Below are 13382 nucleotides of genomic sequence, written 5' to 3'. Positions count from 1 at the left end.
CACACTCGTTTGATTTTGATTTATCGGTGCTGTTTTTACCCAATTATTCTTGCGATTCTAAAGTGGAATTATTGATTTCGCCGTAAATCTTGCTTGAAGAATATCTCAAAAAAAGATCTATCAAGTACTCTTAAAAAACTTTCCAGAATATTTACAAAATGTTAATTTTGATATTTTTTTTGAAATAATTTTCATATATCTTCCAGAGTATTATTCGTTTTCATCAGGGAAATTTCATCTCTATTGCATATATTAATTGTTTCTCCTTTTCTACAACCCTACACGATTGACTCTTACGGGCTTAGCTCAAGGCTATTCTTACGATACTACTGTTTTCTTCTTTGTCGTCATTTAAAAGTTTCTAATAAACATCAAGAGAGAGGGGATCTTTGCCATAATTGTCATGCGAAGAGCAACATCCGCCATCTTTGTATGAATATTTGACACGGCAACATACACAACAACCCGTGTCCTCCTCAGGTGCTATGATGTCATAGAACGCCACGATTGCATACTGGATGTTACCACAATAACAACATTTCTGGCGGATGTACCTCGAATATTCCAGCCACTCGTCTGCTACATACTTCTTTGGATCTTTAAGAATCATGCTGAATAATGCTCGTTTTGATCGGAGATTCTTTTCTGTCAACTCTTCGAATAAATCGATTTCAGGGATCCAGTAATTAGGGCATGATTCTGTCTCCAGGTGACCAGCCAATGCTGACAGCATATCTCTGTGAAACAATAAAAGAATTGCTACAGTGATTTGCCACCACTTACTAAAGGGTTATCTGCCATCATAATAGAATTTAGTAGTGAAGCTTTTAAATTTAAACACCCCTGTGACACAGAGCCCGTAGAGCTTTCCACCTGACTGCAAAAACTGGCCTAAAACCGTCCCTTGTGGAAAAAAATATTTACCCTCCTGAGAAAGTGCCCTATGGTCTTATCACCATTAGACATTGAGCTCAAAAATTGCACAAAATTGCCCATTAGAGGATTTCGATAAAAGTTTCCACCGAGAGTAAGTAGTCCTATTGGGGGTACTGTAACAGGGGGAGGGTCGGTATAGAAAACGACGTTAGTTTAAACGAATAAGATTTGAATACAATAGTTAACTTTGATGCAATGTACAAGACAGATTTGACTATCTCGTCAGGGCAGTTTTCGAATTACCAAAGCTTGCAACTGTAACAGTTTCTTTCTTTAGAGACTATATTAACCTACAGGAAAGTATTTTCCACACAAATCGTTTCCATCTCCCAATATGTTTTCGGTTTTCTTTCCACCAGTCTAAACATGATACATTTCAAAGCGAACGAACAAATCTTCCCTTCTCTCTTATTCATATGCCTTTTAACAAGAGCTTTGAAAGCCAAGTATGCTGATTTTACTGGTTGTGGAATATGCTTGGCTAAAATGATTTCAGCTTGAGAGAATGAGTAACGCCATTCAAGTCCAGGACTTCGACCGAACTTCGTGCATTCTGATTGTCCTAAAAAAGTAGAAAAGTCAAATAATAATTTACTTTTAAACATATTATCTATGTTTAAAAGTTGTATGTCGGTTTTAACCAGACCCTGAAATAGTTGTCAAATGGCTTCATTAACATTCTGTCCCAGACGTTTCCAACGAATTTGAAATGCTAAAGCTAAAAAATTCCATGAGGTGAATTTAATGAAATCTAATCCACAGAACGATACCTCTTAGTATAAGACTTTTTGTATTACTTACCTAAAGACAGTTTGATCAGTCGATTAGATGACGATTTTGGTACAACGTGACATCCCAATTTTTTTATCTCCTCCACAGCTTCTTTTGGTGGCCAATTCTCTCGATGTGGTGATGTGAAGAAACCTAAATTTGTTAGGAGAAATCGTTACCTTATTCTGTTGTTATGTTTCTGTAGTCTACAGAATAAACAAGTGTTGGATTTTCATACGGAGAAGGAATTTATACTGTTGGCAAGGCTTGACAAGGCGTATTCTTAGTGTTATCTAACTGATTTTACTGGAATCGACAAGACAGTCGTGGCATTGAAGCACACCCAGACTTACCTTTTGCTTTTTCAGGCCATGATTTACACTGAAGACCAAGTGTAAAATCAGCATAGAAATACTTTCGTTTGCCAGACCGTCTATTGCAACAACCAAAATCTCCATCATTGGTTGCTGAAACTTCGATGGTCAACGCTGGCCCATTGTTTTCCACAGAAATTTGCACATTGTCGGTTGACCCATGTTCAGAAGAGAGATTCTCCATTTTCTGCACCCACTTCTTGACATCCATAGATTTTTGTAAAACTTGACGAATCTTTTCTCTCCAAATACTTGAAGATAAAATACTGCAACCTTCTCTACCGATATGTCGCCTCATACAAAATTGATCCCATTGTGTGAGATATTTGTCTTCCAACTTCAACCAGAGATATCCAGCGACGTGAGCTTCTGGTGATTCCAGAATCGAGAAGACATTCAGACTTCCTCCATTATCATCAACTCCAGGAATACCTGAAGATAGAGAGTTTTAGTAGTCAAGAAGCAGTAGTTCATGTTACAATCATAAATTAACGCAGTCGCTCTATTATTGTCTTCTGACCAGCCGAATATATAATCCGAATCTGAGTCAACATTCTAAAAGCCAAATAACTTTGTTTAGGTGTTTAGTATTCGGTGCCTGATTTCCAAAGCTTTGCAAAATTATTATTTAAAGACGCATGAATTGTTAGAGGATGCCAGTAGTCAAGCATTTGTAAAATCATTCTAAAAGTCGCTCACCTAGAGTGACACCATCAGGGACAAGCATGATATCATGATCCGTTGCTAAGATACTCGTTGATGGCAACATCTTTCCAAAACCTTCTCTTAAACTTCCGGTCGGTAAGTACGTGAAAAAGAAGTCAGGAAATTCCATGTAAAGTGTCTCCAAAATCGATACCATGAATTGATTTCCTTTCAGCATTCGAAGATAGCTCTAGAAATATGTATGGTGTATCTAATGTCCATCTTATCTTCCGAACCATATTCCCTTCAAAAGTTCCTCCGTCTCAGTGAAGTATAATATATAAAGAGGCTTTTCTGTCTCAAAATGTCAAGAATATGTGCCAATTTGATGTTAAATATCCTTCCTTAAAAAACCTGCTTCGACCCTGTTCAAAAAGATTTTGCTTCATACACAACTATACTTTCTCAAAACCTATTAATTACTATTTAGAATACCACACTTTCAAACAACTGCCCCTACCCTGACCCTTTCCGAATGTCTCTTTCCAGACTTTCCCTAAAATAATAACTTCTCCCTCCCAATAAAAACGAATCCTTTGCAATTATAAAATTCACCTGTACAGGCAGCAAGAATTCTTCTTCGTATCTATGAATGGCTTGAAATAACGTCATTTCTGAGATACAATCCCATCGAATACACATATTAAAACAGCAAGAAAAGCATCCAAAACATGTACAGTTGTTCGCTTGACTATGCAGAGCAATTTCTGGAGGTAGAGCTATATGATAGGGTTGTACTGGCAAAGGTGCGACATGGACAACTTCTAAGTTGCTCGAAGCCCTGTATGATGAAAGTGAAATGATTCAGACCTTTTAGTATGAGGGGGGGGGGTCAAGAGGGGAATGAGGAGCAATGATCGATTTGTGCTAGACTTTGAAGTTTGTCTCAATATAATTTGCAGCGGAGACAAAAAAGGTTTGATAGAATTTTGGTAGAATTCGAATTAGATAACAGTTTTGTGCTCGTTAAAAATTTGATCCGGAATGGAATATTATTAAAAAATTATTAAAAATAAAAAATTCAAAAAAATGGAAAAATGAAGATGAGAGATGAAGAAGTAGAAACTCAACTTCTTGTAGAATAATGCTATGATCTTCATTTTTATATCAGAAACTTTTCAATCTTAGAACTTTTTTGTCCCCGCTGCAAATTATATTGAGACAAACTTCAGTACCATAAACTGGGGTTCCCACTCCGTCGAATGCTCCATTCACTTCTTAAATTCTGTGGACCAATCAAATCAAACGTTCTACTAAAAGTCCTATATTACTGAGCTATTCATGTAAAATATTGCTCTTTATGCATGTAGCAACATACGCAAATGAAGAGATGATTTGATGATCGATAGTCTTTGAGAGAAATTCACATACCTGCAGAGACGGACAGATGTAGTTTATTTTTGAAAACAAAATGCCACCTATAATCAATTAACTCTCGCAGAAAAAGATATAGGGAAGGTCCACTTACTGTGGCTGTTGAATTATGACATCATCGTCTTGTGGAGGATTTGTAGATTCGATCGGGTTCAATGAAGCTGTATCAGACATTTCCATCGATAGCAAGGAATTGCTGTAATTAATAGATATTATTCAGACTCCACCATTTTAGCTCACATACAGTTTCCAAAATCTGTCTCATCCTCCCAGGATGAAATCTTTAATCACCCAGATTTTCACTGATTAGATGTTTATTCATACACCAGACCGCTTTCGACTTGTACAGGGGTGTTGATTGAAAAATCCTACATTAAAGTCTTAAATATTTCAAGGATAAGGAGTATTAGAGATAACCTACCTGCTGTCGTTCATCCTTCCGTAATTCGAACGTTTGTGGTTTTTCAAACTTTCCATTGTGACGCTAAAGGAAAATTATTTAGTCAATGAGAAGAAGGTGAATGACTCATACACTGCTGCAAAACAAAAAGTTGTCAAAAATGTAAGGAAATATACTCCATGTTACATTAAAACATTAAAATCCAAAAAAATAAGCACTAGGTTAAAACCATGTTACTCCATAACACATCTTACGACCACAACTATGCTCCTAAGTTCAGCAATACATGCAATTACGATGAAATGCTTTTTTTTGACAGGAGCAATGGCATGAAACATACTAACCTCTTGATCGTATTGACCTCTTTTTGTTCTCCTCCTGTCAGCTTCACTGTCACTTTATCATGTAATCTTTTTATGGAATACACCACGCTGTTGTCTCATCAAGTGTACACTTGTAGGACTTGGTATCTTTTCAGATTATGGTTTTCATAAAGTAAACTTCTCTCGAAAAGAGTCCTCTATTTTATCTGGTATAATCGCGTCTATTTAATTCTTTAAGGTTTACACAGCAGGCGCTTTCTTTTGAAAAGCTTTTCATATCTCCTTAGTAATTTGTATCGCCAACCACAAGAAGCAAATGAATATCTATTTATTGCAACGACTTCCAAGAATTTGTTGAAAGTGTTGAGATAACACATTGGACACGAGAAAGGGGAAATAGTGTAGTATCTTAGCTCTTTTGTATGTTTGCCATTCTCTTATTTCGTTTGATTGAATTTTCTTTCCTATCATGTCTCGTGGTTCATTCATAAGACTTAAATTTCTCAGTATATTATATTGTCGATATTTTGTAAACACGCCTTTCCCTTTCTACGTCATTTCACTCGTTGTTTTCACCAAAATGAATCTAGCGTCATATTCACGTTCGACAGATTCGACATAGCCAACCTAGACCGAATGGCACGTGACCCAAACATAGTGTGGACAAAAGATATACTCAATAGTGACCTTTTACAGAAAAAATCAAGTTCATATCTATTTTGGTTCTTGAGAAACCGCGCGGAAACCACCCTTGTTTGACATAGGCGAATCTGTCGAAAAGCCCAATTTTAGTGTTCTGGCCGATGACTTGGATCGAACGGCACGTGACCCACACATAGTGTGGACAATAGGTATACTCAATAGGGACCTTTTACAGAAAAAATCAAGTTCATATCTATTTTGGTTCTTGAGAAACTGCGCGGAAACCACTTTTGCTTGACATCGGCGAATCTGTCGAAAAGCCCGATTTTAGTGTTCTGGCCGACTTGGATCGAATGGCGCGTGACCAAAACATAGTGTGGACAATAGATATACTCAATAGTGACATTTTACAGAAAAAATCAAGTTCATACCTCTTTTGGTTCTTGAGAAACTGCGCGGAAACCACTTTTGCTTGACATAGGCGAATCTGTCGAAAAGCCCGATTTTAGTGTTCTGGCCGACTTGGATCGAATGGCACGTGAACAAAACATAGTGTGGACAATAGATATACTCAATAGTGACATTTACAGAAAATATCAAGTTCATACCTCTTTTGGTTCTTGAGAAACTGCGCGGAAACCACTTTTGCTTGACAGAGGCGAATCTGTCGAAAAGCCCAATTTTAGTGTTCTGGCCGACTTGGATCGAATGGCACGTGACCCAAACATAGTGTGGACAATAGATATACTCAATAGGGACCTTTTACAGAAAAAATCAAGTTCATATCTATTTTGGTTCTTGAGAAACTGCGCGGAAACCACTTTTGCTTGACACAGGCGAATCTGTCGAAAAGCCTGATTTTAGTGTTCTGGCCGACTTGGATCGAACGGCACGTGACCCAAACATAGTGTGGACAAAAGATAAATTCAATAGTGACCTTTTACAGAAAAAATCAAGTTCATATCTATTTTGGTTCTTGAGAAACTGCGCGGAAACCACCCTTGTTTGACATAGGTGAATCTGTCGAAAAGCCCAATTTTAGTGTTCTGGCTGACTTGGATCGAACGGCACGTGACCCAAACATAGTGTGGACAATAGATATACTCAATAGTGACCTTTTACAGAAAAAATCAAGTTCATATCTATTTTGGTTCTTGAGAAACTGCGCGGACACCACCCTTGTTTGACAAAGGCGAATCCGTCGAAAAGCCCAATTTTAGTGTTCTGGCCGACTTGGATCGAACGGCACGTGACCCAAACATAGTGTGGACAACAGGTCTATGTTTGGGTTGACATAAGTGAATCTGTCGAAAAGCCCAATTTTAGTGTTCTGGCCAACTTGGATCGAATGGTATGTGAGCCAAACATAGTGTGGACAATAGGTATACTCAATAGTGACCTTTTACAGAAAAAATCAAGTTTATACCTCTTTTGGTTTTTGAGCGAGATCCAGTAAACTTGACAGGTGTCAAAAATGTTCCTATCTTCCGATCAGAGCTTTAGATTAGAGCGTTTGGTCGGAAGATGATAAATTTGCCCACTTCTTTAGAAAATTAGCGTTAGCCGCTGCCAATAAGCCATCATAATATCAGATACTAATATCAGTCAATTCATAAGCTCTATCCCAGATTTGCATAACATTCCAACCACCCGCGCACTGATATAATTCTTCTGACTCCTACAGGATTTTTTGGATAATTTTTCCTGGGGATAACAAACCGGCTTGAAATTGGAAAGTTCTTTTTTCTAAAGGTACGTGAAAATCGTTCGTAAGGCTGTCTTTTGGGAATTTCCCCGACATTATGTGGAGTTTTTGTTGATTAAGAGGGTCTTACGTGACTTTTCCTTCCGTTCAAAACTTTTTGAGCGTAAGCAAACTCTACATAAGGCCTTAAAACACTACGTAAGCTTAGGGAAATTCCCCACCCTTCAAGGTCTTAAGTAAAATTTTACGTACATGTAAAAAAGCTTAAGAAAGAACTAACTACATACCTGGCGGATTACTGGTCTTTTTTTCCGATAGAAAGTTACAGTGGAATCTTATCTAATAAGTTTCCGCTTTACATTATTAAGCTCTTTGGGGTTTCCTAATATTACTACTTATCGCTCCCATCTTAGAAGGAAAATACTTTGTCAGTTTGTCATTGGAATCTGAACAGTGTTTGGGTTGATAATTTTTCAAATTACTGCATTTCTGTCCGCTCACAAGTTTGATATTTTCTGCATCGGTGAGTCATTTCTTGATTCATCCATAGAGGACGATGACCTGAGGCTGAAAATTGACAACTACAACCTACTCAGATGTGATCATCCATCCGACTTAAAACAGGGTGGGGTTTGTCTCTATTCCAGAGATCACCTTTCGGTTGATAGAAGGCCCGAGCTGTCTTCTCTTGACGAATGTCTTGTTTGCGAAGTCAAATCTGGTTCAAAACATCTCATTCTTTGTCTTCTCTATCGAACTCCTAGTCAAAATGCAGAAGAATTTTCTGCATTCAAGCAAAATTTGGAGGAAACTATCAGGAAAATTTACGATGTTTCTCCCACGTTTAGTTATTTTTCTTGGCGATTACAATGCAAAAAACTAAAATTGGTGGTCTGGCGATGTCACTAATTCTCAAGGAGAGGACAATAGCGACATAAAACTGCAGTATGGGTTACATCAGTTGATTGACGAGGCTACTCACTTCCGCCCTGGCTGTGCTCCATCTTGCATTGATCTCATTTTCTCATCTTCTCGGGCCCAAATTTTAGAATCTGGGGTTTTACCTTCACTAAATTCCCACTGTCACCATCATATACCTTTTGTAAAATTAAATTTCAAAATCAATTTCCCTCCAGCTTACGAACGTAAAATATGGCTTTTTCTCGAGCTAATCAAAGGGGCATCATGCTTGCATTAAATGCGATTGACTGGGACAATGCTGTTCTTGGACTTAACGTAGATGCACGCGTCTCCCTTCTCTCTGAGTATATTCTTAATATATTTTCTAATTTTGTACCTAACAAAACCATCACTATCAGAGATAAGGATGCGTTGTGGATGACTCCTGAGATAAAGCAAATGCTTCTCGACAAAGCTAAAATATATCGCCGCTTTTTAAGAAGCGTAATAATCCCTTGGATGGTCTTGCTCTCGATGATATGACCAAGGACACTTGTATAGCGTAGCTATAGCTATAGCTTCGCTATACAAGTGTCCTTGATATGACTGAGAGATGTAGGTTAGCCATTAAAACTGCCAAGGTTAGTTACTACTCTCATCTTGGTAACTCACTTAACGACCCAAACATCGGAAGTAAGAAATACTGGTCTATCCTCGAACAGTTCCTAAACGTACGTAGAACTCCCAAGATACCACCTATTCAAAATGAAAGAAACGTTCTTGTGAGCAAGGACACTTGTATAGCGTAGCTGGCCTGAGTACAACGGCTTTTTCTCTTTTTCTTTTTAACACATGTCTGTCGGAGCGAATCCGCGAACCCCGGTCAGCGGTCGAGAATATTTTTTTTCAAATTAATTTAAATAATTAGTTGTTGCAAAGTTTATTACTTTTTATAAGGGACTTTTTTGCAAGATTTTATATTTGACTTTATCTTGAATGAAGATTTTTAAAATAAAATATAAGTTTGATCAATTTATAAGCCAAATACCTTGAAAAAAGGGTCCTTCGAAATAGTTAAATTGTAAATTACGTAAGTTATTTCAAGGTGTAACACATATTTTAAACAACTCTTAGAAGGTTGAAGTTGAAAATGACGAAGAAAAAATGAGTAAAAAATAGCCTAAACTCGCCTAAACTTTCACCGAAGTACCCAAATCTTATAATGGCTATAGCAAGATGTTGAACAAGGAACGGAATACATTATACTACAGCTGCTAAAAGCAAAATCTAAACATCATTCACGAGAAAGAAAATTTTCTCTTTTTTAATGATTTGATTGTATAAAGGTGTGATAAAACTCATCATAAAGTAATTGTTCGATTGTTATTGCAATCATGTCAAAGGAATTTCATAAAATATCTTTAGCAACAAACTTTCCGTGCAAAATCCATCTGTCTGACGATGGTTTTTCATTGTTAAGTACTTTTATTAGAAAGTATTTCTGATTGGTTGAAAAAACGGGTGCATGTCACTAGTCCGACACTTTCTAGTCCGACAATAAAATAGTTCGAATCTATAAAAAATAAATTTACAATTTGGTGAGCAGGAAACAGCCACAATCTGATTTCAGGTTACGTATCCATATATCCCAGACTTAATATTTACGTTTTACGCAACCTCGTTCCCGTGTATCTCAGGCTTTATTTACGTTACTGATTGACGCCAGAGAATACCCTGGTGTTGGCTGATGCGAGTCCCCCCTCTCAGAGGGGGAACTTCTCTAAACAGTACGTCATAAAATATTCTGACGTTACAAAGTTACACTGCAATGCAACAACTTCAAAAAAGAAGAACGAATGAAATCTGACGTTTTGTTTTTGATTTACGTAATCTTTCGCGTTCGAAAACCAGCCAATGCCAGGGTATTATCTAGCGCTATCAGTTAGAATCAAAAAGCTGATAATACGCAGGGATCGAGGTTGCGTTTTAAGGCCGGTCTCCACTTGCGCGCGCTTCAATCGCTCTTCTTCGAGCAAAGCTTCCACGCTATTGGTCAAAAGAAAAATGAAGCAACTCCATTGGTGCGATATGACGTAACGATCGCGCGCTTGAAAAAAAAGTTGAAATACATTCAACTTTTTTTCCAAGCGCGCGCTGAGTTTTTATGACGTAATCTTTTCTCCAAGCAAAAATGATTGAAGCCAAAGCTGCGATCGCAGCGCGCGCAAGTGGAGACCGGGCTTTACGTTGATGCACGAGAGATATTATATTATCTTCCACTCACAGTAAAACATCAAAAAGCAGATAATACGACCCGCCAGGCGGGGGGGGGGGGGCGACGAGGTTGACATATTCATTATTCTTATAAAAAAGCGTGTGTATCCCATCCCACCCCCTGCTTGTCTGCTCAACTTTTATATTTAAAAAAAACACTGCCAAAAAAACTGTTTTTTTACCCAGGGTCGGCTTTTTTCCAAGGGTCGAGAGTCGGCTTTTTTCCAAGGGTCGAGGGTCGGCCTTTTTCAAGGGTCAGGGGCGAGGTCGAAGTCGGGTTAATGGAGATTGCCCCTAAATGTAGACTGTAGTACTTCAGAAAATCTGCATACGCGCTACTTTTAAAAGCAGTTTTTAGAGCGCAACGTGTGATTTCTAAAGATATACGAGCTCGGCTATAGGTCAATAAAAAAAATCAAAATGGCGCCAATGTCGACCACGATTTGTTCAATTTCATCCACTTGCACTTATCACTTTGGTTGGCAAACGATATCATTCTCCAGGATGCATGGTCTCTTATTTTCACATTATCTACTTTTCTATCTTTTTTTCTGATTTTTTTCTGACTTTCTGAAGTGATTCCAATGTTTTCTATGATCAATGACTATGAAATTTTCCAGCAGCACCGGAGAACTTGTGCCATGCCAGTGGTAGGGTGGTCAGGCCAAAATTTTCCCCTCAAATTTTGAAAACCAAACTAATTTTATTTGAAAGTCCTTACCTTTGTGGGAAAAATGAGGGGTCATTTATTAGAATTGGTTAAGTATTCCCAAAGTTATTCCATTTTCAAACCCAAAAAAATCACCTTTTCAAAGAATCGCCTCCTTACACCACGCCAGCAAGAAATAATTTTCGGAAGCACCAAAATCGCGCCAAAAATGGCGGATGAAATCTAGTCTTCCACGTGGCGGGGTGTGAGGAGTTTTGCTGGCGCGGTCTGAAAATCAGCCCGATGACTGTTAAACTTTAGCCTATCGCTAATGAGCTGGAAATGATAGCTAAAAACAAATTTTACCAATGTAAAGCTGAAACCCTTAGCTTTCCAACGATATATGGTAGTCCTGATAAAAATTTCAGGAAAGTGCCGAAAAATCGAAATTTCTTCTTTTTTCTTGATTTAAAGAAGGCCCGTAGATTATCGAAAAGGCTACCACGTGACAAACTAAAGTACTATCTTTCCCGCGTTTTATAAATCCAATCAGATTGCGCAATTTCACTTTTGCTTTCTCTAGTCCAATCAGATCGCGCGATTTGAGTCATGTGACATCTCTATTAAAAAACCCGCGCAGAATAAAATAGAAATACAGGGGGTCACACTACTGGCTACAGGAACTGAAAGCTAGCAATTAAGGCCAATATTTTTGGTTTTTCTGAAGGACAAAAGGTATAGGAAGCTTTATTGAAGGAGGGATAAGGCTGGGACTATCTATTTAAAAGATATGGACAAAAAAAGACACTTTTTTGGGTGATAATTTAAGATTTTACCCGGGGGGCAGCTGGGCAAAAGGACCGACGGGTATGTGCGGGTCCTAAGGGTACCTTTTTCAATATGTTTAAAATGCACTGTAAGGGTCGGAAAAACTAGAGATGCACTGTAAGGGTAGAAATTTCAGAATTAATTCTTGAAAAATCTAGATATTTTGACCAAAAATGCTAGAATTTAGACCTTTTTTGCACGAAAGGGATCGAAAATTTGGGGGAAAATGCACTCTAAGGGTATGATTTTCACTGATTTTTGCTGCACTGTAAGGGTGCAATTTTAAAAGCCAATTTTTGGCCCGCACATACCGTCAGTCCGCAAACCCAGTGCCCCCCCCGGGATTTTACTTAGAAACTTTAATTCTCTTACCCCTGTCTCTGGCCCCCCTGATATGAACAAGGGAACCATGTTGGCCACCCCTACTGAAAATTTCAGATCAAAACAAACAAGGAATTAATTCCTGTAACTCCAAGAAAATTGGAAAAAGCTGTTTTTGACTGTTTCTGATCCTAAAAGTGCTATTTTTTGGTAAAAGCTATGCAATTTATGTTTGGATTTCTCGAAAGCTTACCCATTCATTGTCAATATATTTTTTATTTGAAAGTAATCTCTTCATGGAATAAAATGATATAGTCAAATCTTGTAGGTAGGGTCATTTTATCAAAAAAATTTGCCAAAATCCATTTTTGCATTTCGCCATTTTACCCTACGCAAACGCACGTGTGGCAGGGTCCTATTCTGATTGGTCAGAGAAAACAAAAGTGGTTTTCGCGCGTGAATCGCCTGTTTTAATTAGCCAAAGTAAACTTGGTTTCAGATTATTTTGACGCGCTGCTACTGGCTAGCATACTGGCGGAAACATATTTGATAAAATCGAAGGCTGGAAAGTACTCAATACAATCGAAGGTATTCAATATGATCCAAGGTCATCGAAAAGTAAGCGAAATGATTGAACAAATCGAAAATGCTCGAAGAAAATGCCATAATCTGGAATTGAGTTATGAGTATTCGATCTCGGATAAAATCGATAGGTGATCACTGACCACCTTTGATTATTATCGATCATTATTGATTACTTCGATCACAATCGAACGTTCGATTAGTACCGTCTGGTTTACAAACCCAATGCCTAACTGCTTGCGCCACCAAAACACCACAGAATAGGGTTATAGATCTTTCACCATTGATATCATTTAATATGCAAGCAGCCATTTTTCATACAAATTGTAGATTGCCAATTGCTGAAACATTACATACTCTTTTATAGGAGTTGAGTTAACACAACAGTCAGTTAATGGAATTACTTAGATCTGTTAGATTTGTGAGGTGTCTTTACATCACATAGAATAAAAGAAAATAGCAAAAAAACTAGGAACACCCAGAGCCATTTTGTAACCATGGGGAATCATGATTTTTCGGAAATGGGAATCCTCATATGGAATAAAGCATCTTCTGTAAATGTCATTCTTCCCCATAAATGCGACAATGAAAAACTCCC

The 13382-nt window shown here is 37.8% G+C and overlaps 2 protein-coding genes across 2 annotated transcripts in view; both read right to left on the bottom strand.

Moving 5' to 3' along the window:
- LOC136811497 (nucleolar protein 58-like) overlaps positions 1-13382 on the bottom strand; it is a 130401-nt gene that overhangs the window by 94313 nt on the left and 22706 nt on the right. The gene's annotated exons all lie outside the window — the stretch shown is intronic.
- LOC136811493 (uncharacterized) lies at positions 151-5057 on the bottom strand. Its single transcript, XM_067068114.1, has 9 exons — positions 4905-5057; positions 4582-4644; positions 4255-4356; positions 3342-3567; positions 2781-2976; positions 2061-2513; positions 1738-1860; positions 1231-1498; positions 151-737 (listed from the first exon to the last, which is right to left on the bottom strand). Exons 2-9 carry the CDS (start codon positions 4635-4637, stop codon positions 362-364), a joined length of 1800 nt encoding a protein of 599 aa, XP_066924215.1. The 5' UTR covers positions 4638-4644; positions 4905-5057; the 3' UTR covers positions 151-361.

Source organism: Clytia hemisphaerica, unplaced genomic scaffold, assembly GCF_902728285.1.
Source record: "Clytia hemisphaerica strain Z4C2 unplaced genomic scaffold, Clytia hemisphaerica genome assembly, whole genome shotgun sequence".
NCBI lineage: Eukaryota > Metazoa > Cnidaria > Hydrozoa > Leptothecata > Clytiidae > Clytia > Clytia hemisphaerica.
Note: the sequence above shows the minus strand (reverse complement) of the source record. Positions and strands in the feature narration are given on the sequence as shown.

Coding starts and splice junctions, on each gene's coding strand:
- LOC136811493 (XM_067068114.1), bottom strand. CDS start 4,637: ATGGAAAGTTTGAAAAACCACAAACGTTCGAATTACGGAAGGATGAAC. Junction 2,977..3,341: donor AATTCTTGCTGCCTGTACAG/GTGAATTTTATA, acceptor ACATATTTCTAG/AGCTATCTTCGAATGCTGAA. Junction 738..1,230: donor TGTGTGGAAAATACTTTCCT/GTAGGTTAATAT, acceptor ATTGTTTCACAG/AGATATGCTGTCAGCATTGG.